A 13,505-nucleotide genomic window follows, 5' to 3' on the forward strand; every position below is an offset into this window, starting at 1 on the left:
CTAATGGCGTAGAGTACACTACAGTAACACTAGACCATTTAAAATGAAAATCATTAAAACCAACAAAAATTTTAAAGCAGGACAAAATCATAATTAGATTGGCATGTCACAGAACTTTTTATTTTTTAAATGCACGCCCTTTATCCCTTTTTTTTTCACATGGAAATCCATTAATAAAACATAAATGATCTACAGACGCATGGAAAAGGTTCCAAAGTGTATTACGATCGCATCTGCATTTACATTTTATATTGATATTTAATTAATATTTTCATAATTTATTTAATAATTTGCCTAAAAATAAAAGTTCAAGAACATTGAGACACAACTTATCCAGATCGTTCAAGTTATCTTCATATTTTCGCCAATTTAAATTATCGCTCATATTTTATAACAGCTTTCCTATTATTATAATAGTTCATGACCCTTTAAGAAGCATTTTAAATCAAGGCATCTCAAGCGGATGCCTGATGTTATATGTTGAGCAGCAGTTAACACCAGTTAAAAAGCAGTTTAAAAATTACTTTTTAAAAAACATTTTTGTATATCAAGAACTAAACTAAATTCTAACCTCTTAGGGTTGAAAGAATGCCTAGATGCATTTTTATTGTTTTATCAAAGGTTAGCTCTTTGGGTCCTTTACCGCAAAGCATTGTGGGAGTTGTTCCTCTGCAGCAATGGCTTGGCTTGTAGTAAGATTAGCAATATCTGTGTCTTTATTTTATACTGCATCGGCGGTGTTTGAAGACCAAGTTGGAAAGTTTGATTGGTATGTAAACTGAATGTATAGCTGTGTGTTGGTTTGACGTATAATCCATTGTGGGATTTCAGCGACTGTAAAATCAGCCGGTAATGTTACTTGAAGCAGGCTGCGAACTGATGTCAGCTAGTCTTCATGTCTTAACATCTCTCTGAACTACTTGCGATCTCTTTCAGGAGGCAACAGTTTATCGGCAAGGTGCGCTTCGCCTTGTTTGACACTCACTCTCAAGCGTCGAAAAAGCTCCTGGTGGCAACTGACAAGAACGTGTTTGCTTCCCTCAACTCAAGGACTGGAGACCTGTGTAAGTCATTCCTCTCATCTGACTATCATTGTGCGTTAAATCATATATGGGCATTTAAAAATTGCAGTCAGAATCTGTCTATAAGCGTTTATTGGTTATTAGACTTTGAAAGAATGCGCGTCCCTAATCAGATTTCAACCCACAGTGTTGCTCTAAAAACAGTTATAAGCCACCATTTGACACTTAACCATAATCATTATACTTTTTTGGACAAAATAACTTTTACATGGTTGATAAGTGATGCATCATTTATCAAATTATTTTCTGTCTTCTTTTGAAGCGGACAAATGTGCAATAAAAAGCATTTATAAAAAATAAGCCTGTAACCAGAAAAAATTAATTAAATAATTTGTGGAATTATAGGGGGTTAACTATTTGATTTTAAAGATATTGTTTTATTGGTAAACCTTTACAACATTTAGAAAAAAAGTTGATGAGCTTTGTTGTGATATAGGCTAATTTCTTATGTCCAATGAGTAACTATATATATATGTCTAGGCAATGAATCCTGATATCATTTGTGGTTGCTTCATTAAAGGGATAGTTAAATCAAAAATGTCAGTTCTGTGATTGTATATGATTTGCTGTTATGAATTTGAATGACTTTGAAGAACTCTGTGTTCTTTTGACACAGAAGAACACGTTTTGAAGCATGCTGGTACCCAAACAGTTTCAGTTTCCACTGACTTCTGTTAAATGGACTGTATAAATAAATATACATACACAATGAAGGTCAGAGAGAGTTACATCTGTTTAGTTACCAACATTCTTCAGAATATCTTATTTTATGTTTGCTGAAAAAGGAAACTCATGCATGTTTGGAACAACATCAAGGGGAGTAAATGATGACTGTATTTTAATTTCTGGTTGAACACTTTATTTAAGAGTTATGCTATTATGTGGCCTACATCATAGTTACAAACATTTTAAAAGGTATTATTATTATCAATGAAAAATAATGGATATTAGAATACACCTTCCTAGTAATGTGTACTTGGTGATTAAAAAGCAGTGATTTTATATGATTCATTAATTTAACAGTGTCAGTGAAATGTTTTTGTGTCTTGTAGTCTGGCGGCATGTGGATAAGACTGGACCAGAAGGCCATATTGATGCACTGCTCATGTATGGACAGGGTGAGCATGCCACAAAAAGCTTGTGTTGTGAAATGAGGTTTTGTTTCTTGCCTCTGAATCTGTGTTTGTTGTCTCTTAGATGCTGTTGTTGTTGCTGGAAATGGCCGTCTGCTTCGCTCCTGGGAGACCACAGTCGGTGGCCTGAAGTGGGAGACAGTACTTGATACTGGAAGGTTGTATGTTATGTGTTATTTTGTGACAGTATTAGGATTAACTGGTGCATCAAACTGACAGTGTCCACTTTTGACCACAGCTTTCAGGCTGCTGCTTTAGTTGGAGTTCAAGACTTTGTGAAGTATGTTGCTGTGCTAAAGAAATCAGCAATCTCGCTCCACGACCTTTCAAGTGGCAGCCAGATATGGGTGGAAAACCTACCTGACAGGTGATAAAAAGAAATTATAGTTATATATAAAAAAAATATATATATATATATATATATATATATATATATATATATATATATATATATATATATATATATATATATATATATATATATATATATATATAATTTTTTTTTTTTTTTTTTTTTTTTTTTTTTTTGCAACTTCTTATTACAGTTATTATATATTTTTTTATTGCTGTAATTGATTGTGAATTCATCTTTTTGCATCCTACAGTGACACTGTTCAGTATCAAACTATTTATTCTGGAGGGAATGGACTGGTGTTTGTTTTTGGAGTTGTGCCGAACTCCCATATTGTTATTGTTGAATACAAAATTGAAGATGGAGAAATCATGAACAAGGTATAGAGTTTACTTTCTTTCCGATTTTTATTTTTATGAAATGAATGGTTTTATTCAGCAGGATGCATTAAATTGATAAAGACAGTAAAAACATTTATAATGGTGCACAATACAGTGTAATTTATCATTTAAATGTATAATTAATAATTATACACAATGCATTTTTCTTATTTAAAGATTCAGATTACTTTGATAATACAAAAAGATGGAAAATATATTGAGTTTTCTTACTGAGAGAGACAGATTACTTGGGTAATAATACAGTCACCCTTTTTTTCCTCCCTCAGAAATCAGTTGAAGCCGCATGGATGTCAAGCCTGGAGAGCAGCTGTACAGTCATCAGCTCAGGGATCCTACTGTGTGTGGATCAGATCACGCAGTCCCTCTATACTCTACTGCTGCAGTCTGCAGAACAGACCGAAATGAGACAGATCCACCTCCAGGTACAGATGTTGCTACACTTGTGTTTAACATACAGTGCTTCCTCATACAGCGGCTCCTCTTTTCAAAGACGCTAGATTTGGAGGTGGCATCTGGATTCCAGCCTGTTCTGACGTCCACTCAACCCAATCCAGCACAGCCTCCTCTTTCTGAGTTCTTCCTGCAACTAAGTCCAGATCATCACATCCTGCTGCAACTCAAAGACGGCCTCATCGTGCCGCTCCGAGACTTCAATCCAGTAAGAACTAAACAGAACCATTAAATTCCTTTCAAATCCAGTTCATAAAATTGTATTGATTACAGTAGTTTTATTGGTTATTCTTCACTCGAAGTATAAAGCCCATTGTCCTTCATATTTCAGTCATATCTGGCTGCTTTTGCCACATCTGGAGAGAGGACAGTTGCTGCTGTGATGTCCCCAAAGAATGATACTGTGAGTCACATTTCGAAAACAAGACAAAAATGTCTTTTTAGGTATGCACTTGTGGCTTAATCAGTTGGTATTCTTACTCCAGGCTTGCAGCATCAACCTGTTCAGTGCTGACACAGGGCGGAGGCACCTTGACACCACCATTATCTACCACATGGACCCTAATGGAGGAAAGCCAAACAGAGTGAGGGCTGATGCTGAAGTATATATGTTTAACCGATTGTTGGCCAGTCATTTTGAATGTAGGTTAATTTTGACTGGTCTGTTCTTTAGTTATATGTCCACGCCTTTCTGAAGAAAGATGATTCTGTGGGCTACAGAGTCATGGTGCAGACGGAAGATCTTACACTCACATTCCTACAGCAGCCTGGTATGAACTACACTACGGAGAAATGGATTTATTAAAAATACAAATAAATAATTCTCATCTGGGAATTAAATATAGAAAAGCTGTTTCGGAATACTTCCACTTACAATAAATGTATGTTGTATTTAAAATATATAAAAAAAATCATTAATTATTATTAAATTCGAAGTTTAATCAAATTAAACAATTAGCTTTAAACAAGTCAGTGGATTGATTTCTCTCCTGGACCTCTGTACTCTATCTGTTAAAAAAAATATGAAGTAAAATTCAATTTTGCTTCACCTCAATTTAGTATAATCTACAAAAGACAAGGGAGTTGATTTTTGTCTCCCACTGTAGGCAGGGTGGTCTGGATGAGGGAGGAGGCCCTGGCTGATGTGGTCACGATGGAGATGATTGATCTGCCATTCACTGGAACACAAGCGGAACTGGAGGGAGAGTTTGGAAAGAAAGCCGGTAAAACCTTTGTTTATTATGTCTTTGTTTACTTACTACATGTTGTTTAGAGTCGTATTTTTCATTTTGTAATTTTGGAGCAATCCAGTTAGGCGTAAGTGAAAAAGATTAATATGATATCTTAAGGTAACATAAAATGTCATTTGAAGGCCGATTTTAACATTTGCTAGATATAAATGTTATGTATGTATGATGTATGGCTAATGTGTGTTGTGACATTGCTGCTTTGGTTGCTAAGCAAAAACAAAACAAACAAAAAAACACTCCTGTCTCACTCATCGGTCCTATTTTCCATGGCATTCTTGCAATTTGTTTTTGTATTTATGTCCTTATGTGTTTTCTATTGCTTATTTGCTGCATTTGGATCCAGCCATTCAAGGTAAAGTAGAGAGCTTCCTTTAATTTTGCTTCTCTTCCTGATCACATGTTTATTTTATGTAATGTCTTTGCCAGTGTCTCTAACTTTTGTTCAATGAATTGACTCAAGAAAAGGTGAAGTGATTTTATTTATTTTTTCTTAGAGGTTGATTTACCTCTGTCACTCATCGCTGTGATCTCTTGTTGCCTGCAGATGGACTGTTACCCATGGTTCTCAAGCGCCTCTCTTCCCAGTTCATCCTGCTGCAGGCCTGGCTGGCCCATCTCTGGAAACTCTTTTATGATGCCCGAAAGCCCCGGAGCAGTGTGAAGAATGAGGTTAACATAGACACACTGTCTCGGGATGAATTCAACCTGCAGAAGATGATGGTGATGGTAACTGCCTCTGGGAAGGTATGTTTAGAACGCACAGCTGTTGCTTTGTTCTTTTAGCTGTTTTGTCGGTTAACATATGGCTATTGTGTTTCTCCTCAGCTCTTTGGCATCGACAGTAAATCAGGAACAATTTTGTGGAAGCAGTACTTAGAAAACATCGAGCCCAACTCTGTTTTCAAACTCATTGTGCAGAGGACCACTGCTCACTTTCCTCATCCTCCACAGTGCACACTTCTTATAAAAAACAAGGTAAGCTTTTGAAGTTTGCATTTTTTTAATAATCTAAAGCTATTTGTTTGTTTATTTGGTTGCCTGTTTGTGTTTACTTGCTTTCATATGTTTTCTCTTTTCTGCATTTGTTTATTTGCTGCTTCATTTGTTTACAGATTTGTGCATTTGTTTATTTGCTTGTTTGGTTAGTTTACTTGTTTGTGAATTTGCTTGTGTGCTCAATTGCTTTTATTATTATTTTTTAATTATGGTTTGTTTTTGTTTAATTGTTTTTGTTAGTTTGTGCATTTTTTTGTTTACTTGTTTGTTTTTTGTTTGTCCATTTATTTTCATTCATTTGACTCTGTGTTTTTGTTATGACAGTGAAGTGTTCATAAGTTCAATACTACATGTTTTTTCATGTATATTTTATTCATTTGTTTGTTCATTTCTAAATTTAAAAATGCACTGTATTAACAGGACACAGGTCTTGGAAACCTCTATGTCTTCAATCCTATCTTTGGCAAGAAGAGTCAAATTAGTGTCCCTGCCTTACCCAGACCTGTCCTTCAGACCCTGCTGCTGCCTGTCATTGACCAGGACTATGCTAAAGTCCTTCTACTTATTGATGACCAGTACAAGGTGGGCCTCCATTCTTCTGACAAACCTTCTGTGTTCCTTGGAGAATGTGAACCGATTTATTTTCCCATTCAGGTCACAACATTTCCATCTACAAAGAACATTCTACAGCAGCTTCAGGACACAGCATCCTCCATATTCTTCTACCTAGTGGATTCTAGTCAGGGAAAACTGTCAGGTTTCCGTCTGCGCAAGGTTAGTGTCCATTCATGCAAAGCAGATTTAAAGCAATTTTGATGCTAGTTTTCATAAATTATTTTGTCCCTTAAGGATTTGTCTACAGAGCTAATCTGGGAGGTGGTCATCCCCACTGAGGTGCAGAAGATAGTGGCTGTTAAAGGAAAGCGTGCAAATGAACATGTGCATTCCCAGGGCAGAGTCATGGGGGACCGTAGTGTGCTCTACAAGGTACTGCTGATTCGATGACTGCTCTTTTCGGGCAAAAGTATTTACACTCTTTTCTAATTGCATATCCTACCTGTTGTTCTTCTGCAGTATCTGAACCCTAATCTCTTGGCTGTAATAACGGAAAGCACAGACACCCATCATGAGAGGAGCTTTGTTGGAATCTTCCTGATTGATGGGGTCACTGGCCGTATTGTGCATGAAGCGGTGCAGCGGAAAGCCAAAGGACCTGTTCACTTTGTACACTCTGAAAACTGGGTAGTGGTAAGTGCACAGATGTATCCATCCATTTATCCATTATGATTACTGTGATAGATATAAATGTTTACGGTGCAGAATTTAAAACTACTTTTTTTTTTTATTCCCTATAGTATGTGTACTGGAACTCCAAGTTCCGCAGAAACGAGTTTTCTGTGTTGGAGCTTTTTGAGGGAGCGGAGCTCTATAACAGCACAGTGTTCAGCTCCCTGGACAGACCACATCCACCTCAGGTTCTGCAGCAGTCGTACATTTTTCCTGCTCCCATAAGCACTTTGGAAGCCACACTTACGGAAAAGGGCATCACCAGCCGACACCTTCTTGGTTAGTATTGTGCATATCAAGAAGATAGGAATGTTCTTATTTTATATTTTAATATCTATAAGATCAAAGCTTTGAGAGAAAAATATCAGCATTCTCATATTAAATTCTGGGTGTTACTTTTTACTTTATAGTCGGGCTGCCATCAGGTAACATTTTATCCTTACCAAAGATGTTTCTTGACCCACGGAGACCAGAGGTGGTCTCAGAACAGAGTCGGTAGGTTTTCAACTAATACTATGTTGGGAAAAAATCACATACGATTCAGACTTTGGCTAACAATTTGCTTGCAGAGTAACCAAGCTGAAAAATTATTGTCTCGCCATTTAGGGAGGAAAACCTCATACCATATGCTCCAGAAATGCCCATCCGTGACGAGTGGTTTATAAATTACAACCAAACTGTGTCAAGAGTAAGGGGCATCCACACTGCCCCCTCTGGCCTGGAGTCAACCTGTTTGGTAAGAGTGATGGTTAAGTCCTTTTTTATTTATTTTATAATATTAAATAACTTTTTTTCGGTAGGATTTGTCTTAATTTAAAGGGATATTCACCCAAAAATTTAACTTATGTCATTAATTACTCAACAGTAATTTTATGAAGCTATGAGAATACTTTTTAAATGTGAAGAAAGCTCTTGGATTTTATCAAAAATCTTAATTTGTGTTTTGAAGATGAAATAATGTCTTAACAGGTTGGGTAAGTAATTAATGACAGAATTTTCATTTTGGGTGAACTATTCCCTTAATATCTATGCCATTCTTATTATATGAATAAAATCCATTTAATTTCTTCATCCTGTAGGTGGTTGCGTATGGTCTTGACATCTACCAGACCAGAGTGTTCCCCTCCAAGCAATTTGATGTCCTTAAGGATGACTATGACTATGTATTAATCAGCAGCGTACTCTTTGGCCTCTTCTTTGCCACCATGATCAGCAAACGTCTAGCGGAAGTGAAACTGCTCAACAGGGCATGGCGATAAGACTCATCCTGTTGACTTCACTTTCGCCCTCACTGCAATGTGGTCGACACATTGATGGCAGGAGACTAGCTGGTGACCATGTCAAAACTGCAAGATCATTTGATAAGTTTGGTATATTTTTGCAACCAGCTGTCTTAGAGATCTTGTGGTGTTTTGAATGAAAGTGCATAGACGGCCATGATAGTTTTTTCCCTTTTCGGAGCGAGAAGTAATGATGTTACTCCCCCCCCCCACAAACACACACACACACCCCCAGCACTGAACAATTCACTGTCTAATTTATTTATTGTGCCTTTCGGGGTACATAACTCATGTGATTTAAAAGTAGACTTGCCAGGTATAAAACAATACCCATCCCTTTAATTTTTTTTTTTTTCCATTTTAGATTTCATTCAGTAAGTCTGAGTCTGCCTTTTGAAGAAATTGTGTTATTTAGAAAATTTTTACTGAGGGGAAAGGAGTATTGTAATAGAACTGCCATTTTTATTTAAATCAATGAAAAGATTAAATAAAATGAGTTTTAAATGGGTTTTAAAGTTGCTATGATGTGATGAACTGTTAAAGAATATATTGTCTTGTGTACAGGATTTGAAATGGAAAACACTAGTGCACATGAGAACTGTGAAATAGTTTTCTCCTGTACATTAATGATAGAAGGTTTTTGGGTAGTCTTTTGTAGTTATTTTATGGTATGTCAAATGCACTGGATGGTTTGGAGCCATGTTCTTACTTGATATATTCATGAGCAAGATCCTAATATGCCATATCATACTTAGATTTTTGATTTGTATGCATTACAAATCCTTTTGATTTTACAATTGTGTAAAATGTTTCTACTCTTGATTTTCATGAATAATAGGCTTGTTTATATACATAATTTTGAAAGCATCCCCGCTGCTGCAAATGAATGATGTCAGAAAAAAAAATGAATTTAATAATAATATTTGTAACAAAACCGTAGACATTCAATTAAGGTGATGATAAACCTAATGCTTTTTTTAAACATGCATAAATTATTTGTTCTTTTCCGCCTAATCTATAATAAAGAATATCCCATTCCTAATTGTAGACTCTTGAACCATTTGGAAAATTTAAGATCGAACTGCTGCAGTTGAGGATAGTCTGAGCAATACCCGTTGAAATATTTTCTGGTTGCATCATTAAAGGGATCAATCATCCAAAAAAAGGAAAAGTAAATTCTATCATCTTTTACGCATTATTATTTTGGTAACAACTTGTATGACTTACTGACTTCTTCAGAACAGTTTAGTTATCACCGACTTCAATTGTATAAACAAAGAATTTTGACATGTAGCCTACAATTTGCATTATTTTGGAAAATATTATAGGTATAGCCGCCCAAAAATCTAAATCTATCGTTGTTTACTCGCCCTCATGTTGTTACCAAACTCAAATGACTTTTTTTTTTCTACTGCAGACCACTGAAGATGATATTCTAAGACTGTTGGAACCCTAACAATTTTGGTTATAGTTGACTTCTATTGCATGGACTAAACATGATGGCATGTACAATTGGTCTAATTTTGGACTATTTTAAAGTGATAACCACCAAAAAGTGAAATTTCGGTTAAGTTTACGATTCCTTGTGTTGTTTGACGAGTCAGTCACAATCCGCTAGCTTCATCTGTTTTCCAAATATAATTAAAGTGAATTGAGGCTCATTATACCTAACATTTATTTTTAGGGTTTCAGAAGAAATTTTTTTAAAGATATAGTTAAAGGTGAGGTATGTAAGATTTAGACTCTACTAAAGCATAAAAATACCGGAATATTTTGCAGATATTTAAGAAACATGATAAGCTAACATACTTGTTTATCTGAAAAACAATGCTACAGTCAGTTATTCTCCTTTGAAAATAACTTTGAATGTCGTCAATCTGGCAACCTGCCTGTGCGTCAAGTCTGAGGATGAAAAAAATCCTTTCCAACATTTTGAATTTGGACTGCAATACCTAGTTCAACCACTCTGTGTAAATCCTACATACTGCACCTTTAACCAAGTAGAATTTAATTACTGGTTGAACTGTCCCTTTAAGCTCATGTTTCCCGAGCTGTTTGGCCACAATCGTTAATAAACAATTTTAAACTCATGAGTAAAAACGTTAAACACGGTCCTATTTTCTCTCAGAAGGCTTTTACGTGTGCACATGCCATAACACACAAGACTTTTCATTTTTATATCTGACGACAGTTCCTGTTATTTGGCGTCTGATGATTAACCTCATTTCCGCTCTCGGATTCTAATATCGGATCTCAAGATGGCGTCGAGTGGAGGAGATGGAGAACCTGAGTGGACCGCAGCCGTACGGCCACTTTTATCAGCCTCCTACACGGCTTTCGAAGCGAAAGAGCTACCTCAGCTTATAGGATCCATCATAAACAGGTCAGACGAGCGCTGGTTTGTTGAGTTGGCTCGTGCAGGGCTGAAATGAACTGCTGAGTGACTCTGCATTAGCTGTGATGCTATGGCAGCACTGAGGCTGTGTCTCAAAACCTAGTCAGCTGACTACACTGACAGCATTTCGAGGCATCGTGAGAGGGTTTGGACGATTCCAAACATTCTTAAAATTATCTTTAAGAATACTTTTGGGGGCCAAAAGTGATTTTGAATCATCCAGATTTGTGTGTGATGATTAAATGATCTGTGTACAAATGCAGCTTGCTGTGTTTTGAGGCACAACCGGAGTGTTTGTGCATTTACAGTTGCAGATACATCAGATTCTGCTTCATCATCAGGCCGGGGATCCACTTTTTTACGTTCATATAACCCGCCTTGTTGTTATTTTATCAATGCCGCTTTCTTATAAAGTACGCACAGGATCCCAAGACGGTCCGGACCTAAATAAAGTGATTTTATATTTGTGTCAGAAGTGAATTAGTTGACACTGAATGAGCATGTTAGCCACCCTCGATTAACCCCAACCAAAGCTAGCTAACGTTAGCCTGCTAGCAACTGTCAAGAGCTATTCATAATACTCATACTCAGTCTTTTTTAACTGTCATCCTGATGAATCTTCCTGTCAGTCAGCGGCAACCACATTAGACTCAATGTTTTGATTACAGTCGGTTCAGTTTAATGCAATGTAGGGGGTGTGCCTGCTAACTAGCAAGCCATGACTTAGCAGCTGGTGCTAGTGTTACTGATGGCTCGTTAATTGTTTGTAAGCCTATTTTGGTCAAGTGGACTAACGTCGGAGTTCTGTTACAGTTTGTTATGGGGTTAAGTTAGTTTTGTCCACTTCAAAAGCTGGTTTGTGTGTAAATATGTGTACAGTCATCAGTTTCGTTTTTACGGAAACCGTGCTCCCAAACAAACAAGGTGTTTGTCAATTACAGTGGTGTTAATCAATTATTTAATTTAGAGCGAAGCAACTGCCAGACCTTTAAAATAAACAGTAAACCCATCCATCTGAATCTATGAAATAAAAACTTTAACTGTCGTCTTGTCGATGTGCATGAGCTAAGTGCAACTTAGTCAAAAATGAAAGTAACACGATTGATAATGAATTGAGCTACCAACCTATACTGGACTAAACCAGTTTATGTGAGCGGTTTAATAATAATCGAGTCTTTGTTTGATTGTTTGTTTCTTTTCCATATGTCTGTGTTCATCTGACTGGGCTCAGATTCATTTTATGTGATCAATGTGTAGAATGTTTGAATATTTGTTCAAAGACTCTTATTTCCAGTGGCATTTTTTTTTAATGGATAAAATTAAGATGAAATGTGTATTTTTCCTAAAAGAGTTTTCCCTGAAACTCATTCAAAAATATTCATAAATACTATAATAGTATATAAATTGTAGTACAATAACAATGGTACACGATGGAAAATTATCACTAGATATTTTAGGAATATTTAAAAACCTCAAACAGCTTTTGTGATGTTTGTATGTTATTGTTACATTTATATCTGAAAGCAATAGCAAAGTTCCCCATAAATGTTCAGTCTGTCAGATAAGATCACGCATTCCTACTTCTGTGGGTTTATCTTACAAAGAAATTCCCTTTAGTGCATTTGGAATTTGATTTTCACCTTTTATTGTTAACTAGTTGTTACATGCTCTCTATAGGAGAGTTTTTATATTTTTATCTCTGCAAGAATCATGTGGATTGCAGGACGGATCGACATTTTGGGAGTTATTTAGTTATTTTAGCTTCTTTTGTGAATTTCAACATGAAGTTAACAGTAATTCTTAATCTATGTTTCCATTCTTATGGTCAGTGTTTCATTTGATCATTTCAATGTCTTCATAATCTTTAATTAGAACATAATTTGTTTTATCTGTAATGATTTAGCTTTTTCTTCTATGTCAGATTATGCAAAGTACTAGATAATATTATTAACCAGTAGCAAAATAGCTTTAGTTTCCCTCTTCTTCTTTTTTTTCCCCCCTACAGTGAATCTGAGATTCTTCACCATGACAAACAGTATGAGCCGTTCTACTCCTCTTTTGTGGCCCTATCTGCACATTACATCACCACAGTTTGTGGACAAAGTATGTCCCATTTCGATATTTTATTCTAAAACTACCATTTCATTAATTTCTAGCTGAAATCCATATGTTTCTAGCTAAATATAGGCATATACAGGTATAACATTTCTTTTAAAAATGATTCCTTTTTTGTATAACAATTTTCTGTCCCATTTCAGTCCCCAGAAATCAGTTGCTGTCAGTAGCTGCAGCATGTAAAGTACTGATCGAGTTCTCTTTGCTCCGTCTGGAGAATCCGGATGAAGCATGTGCAGTCTCTCAGGTCAGAGACGAACCTTGGCGTTTTGTCTGTTTGCTTAAGCATAGCATTTTCTCATAGACTAACTTCCTTTCTCCTTCCGCTCCACAGAAGCACCTGATCCTCTTAATAAAAGGCCTTTGTACTGGCTGCAGTCGATTGGATCGGACAGAGATCATCACCTTTACTGCAATGATGAAGTCAGCCAAACTACCCCAAACTGTCAAGACCCTTTCTGATGGTAAGAGCAGTTTCAGATTGTCACAGCCCTGTGTTACCAGATAAATGAGCTGTCTAGTTCATGTAAAGGCAAGGTGAATTGTCAGGATTGGTGTAATGACCTGTCTTTATAGAAGTAATCTCTATGATTCAGCTAGATATTATAGACCCAGGATGGCAGCAGTGTTTTGGTGCATTTGAATGTTGTTCGTCTTGCTTGTTAATTCAACACAGCTGAATTAATTCAGAAATAAACAGCTTGAGGTGGTAAAAGTGTTTCATTTGTAGGATTTTCTTGTTTGCTTTCCCTTTTCCCTTGTCA

At 36.3% G+C, this 13,505-nt stretch overlaps 2 protein-coding genes across 17 annotated transcripts in view; both read left to right on the forward strand.

The window, feature by feature from the left end:
- The first annotated feature begins 634 nt into the window (after positions 1-634).
- LOC113068855 (ER membrane protein complex subunit 1-like) lies at positions 635-9,273 on the forward strand. 2 transcript variants are annotated; one of them, XM_026241721.1, is made up of 23 exons: positions 635-769; positions 937-1,064; positions 2,135-2,200; positions 2,280-2,373; positions 2,454-2,582; positions 2,821-2,947; positions 3,235-3,390; positions 3,459-3,626; positions 3,750-3,821; positions 3,904-4,002; positions 4,092-4,188; positions 4,525-4,641; positions 5,012-5,020; positions 5,213-5,412; positions 5,494-5,643; positions 6,085-6,246; positions 6,319-6,438; positions 6,514-6,651; positions 6,739-6,912; positions 7,020-7,230; positions 7,362-7,446; positions 7,558-7,687; positions 8,031-9,273. In XM_026241721.1, exons 1-23 carry the CDS (start codon positions 678-680, stop codon positions 8,208-8,210), a joined length of 2,904 nt encoding a protein of 967 aa, XP_026097506.1. In that variant the 5' UTR covers positions 635-677; the 3' UTR covers positions 8,211-9,273. The 2 variants fall into 2 exon arrangements, with proteins under 2 accessions (XP_026097506.1, XP_026097507.1); XM_026241722.1 differs by lacking the exon at positions 5,012-5,020.
- Positions 9,274-10,467: 1,194 nt separating this feature from the next.
- Positions 10,468-13,505, forward strand: part of LOC113068857 (E3 ubiquitin-protein ligase UBR4) — a 46,304-nt gene continuing 43,266 nt past the window's right edge. For all 15 annotated transcript variants that reach the window (XM_026241723.1, XM_026241728.1, XM_026241727.1 and 12 more), the window contains exons 1-4: positions 10,468-10,614; positions 12,632-12,729; positions 12,885-12,988; positions 13,076-13,205. In XM_026241723.1, the coding sequence (XP_026097508.1) occupies positions 10,490-10,614; positions 12,632-12,729; positions 12,885-12,988; positions 13,076-13,205 (457 nt within the window). In that variant the 5' untranslated portion in view covers positions 10,468-10,489. The remainder of the gene's footprint in view (positions 10,615-12,631; positions 12,730-12,884; positions 12,989-13,075; positions 13,206-13,505) is intronic.

The sequence above is a fragment of the Carassius auratus genome, unplaced genomic scaffold, assembly GCF_003368295.1.
Source record: "Carassius auratus strain Wakin unplaced genomic scaffold, ASM336829v1 scaf_tig00000254, whole genome shotgun sequence".
Taxonomy (NCBI): domain Eukaryota; kingdom Metazoa; phylum Chordata; class Actinopteri; order Cypriniformes; family Cyprinidae; genus Carassius; species Carassius auratus.

Coding starts and splice junctions, on each gene's coding strand:
- LOC113068855 (XM_026241721.1), top strand. CDS start 678: ATGGCTTGGCTTGTAGTAAGATTAGCAATATCTGTGTCTTTATTTTAT. Junction 4,003..4,091: donor ATGGAGGAAAGCCAAACAGA/GTGAGGGCTGAT, acceptor TCTGTTCTTTAG/TTATATGTCCACGCCTTTCT. Junction 6,247..6,318: donor TTATTGATGACCAGTACAAG/GTGGGCCTCCAT, acceptor TTTCCCATTCAG/GTCACAACATTTCCATCTAC.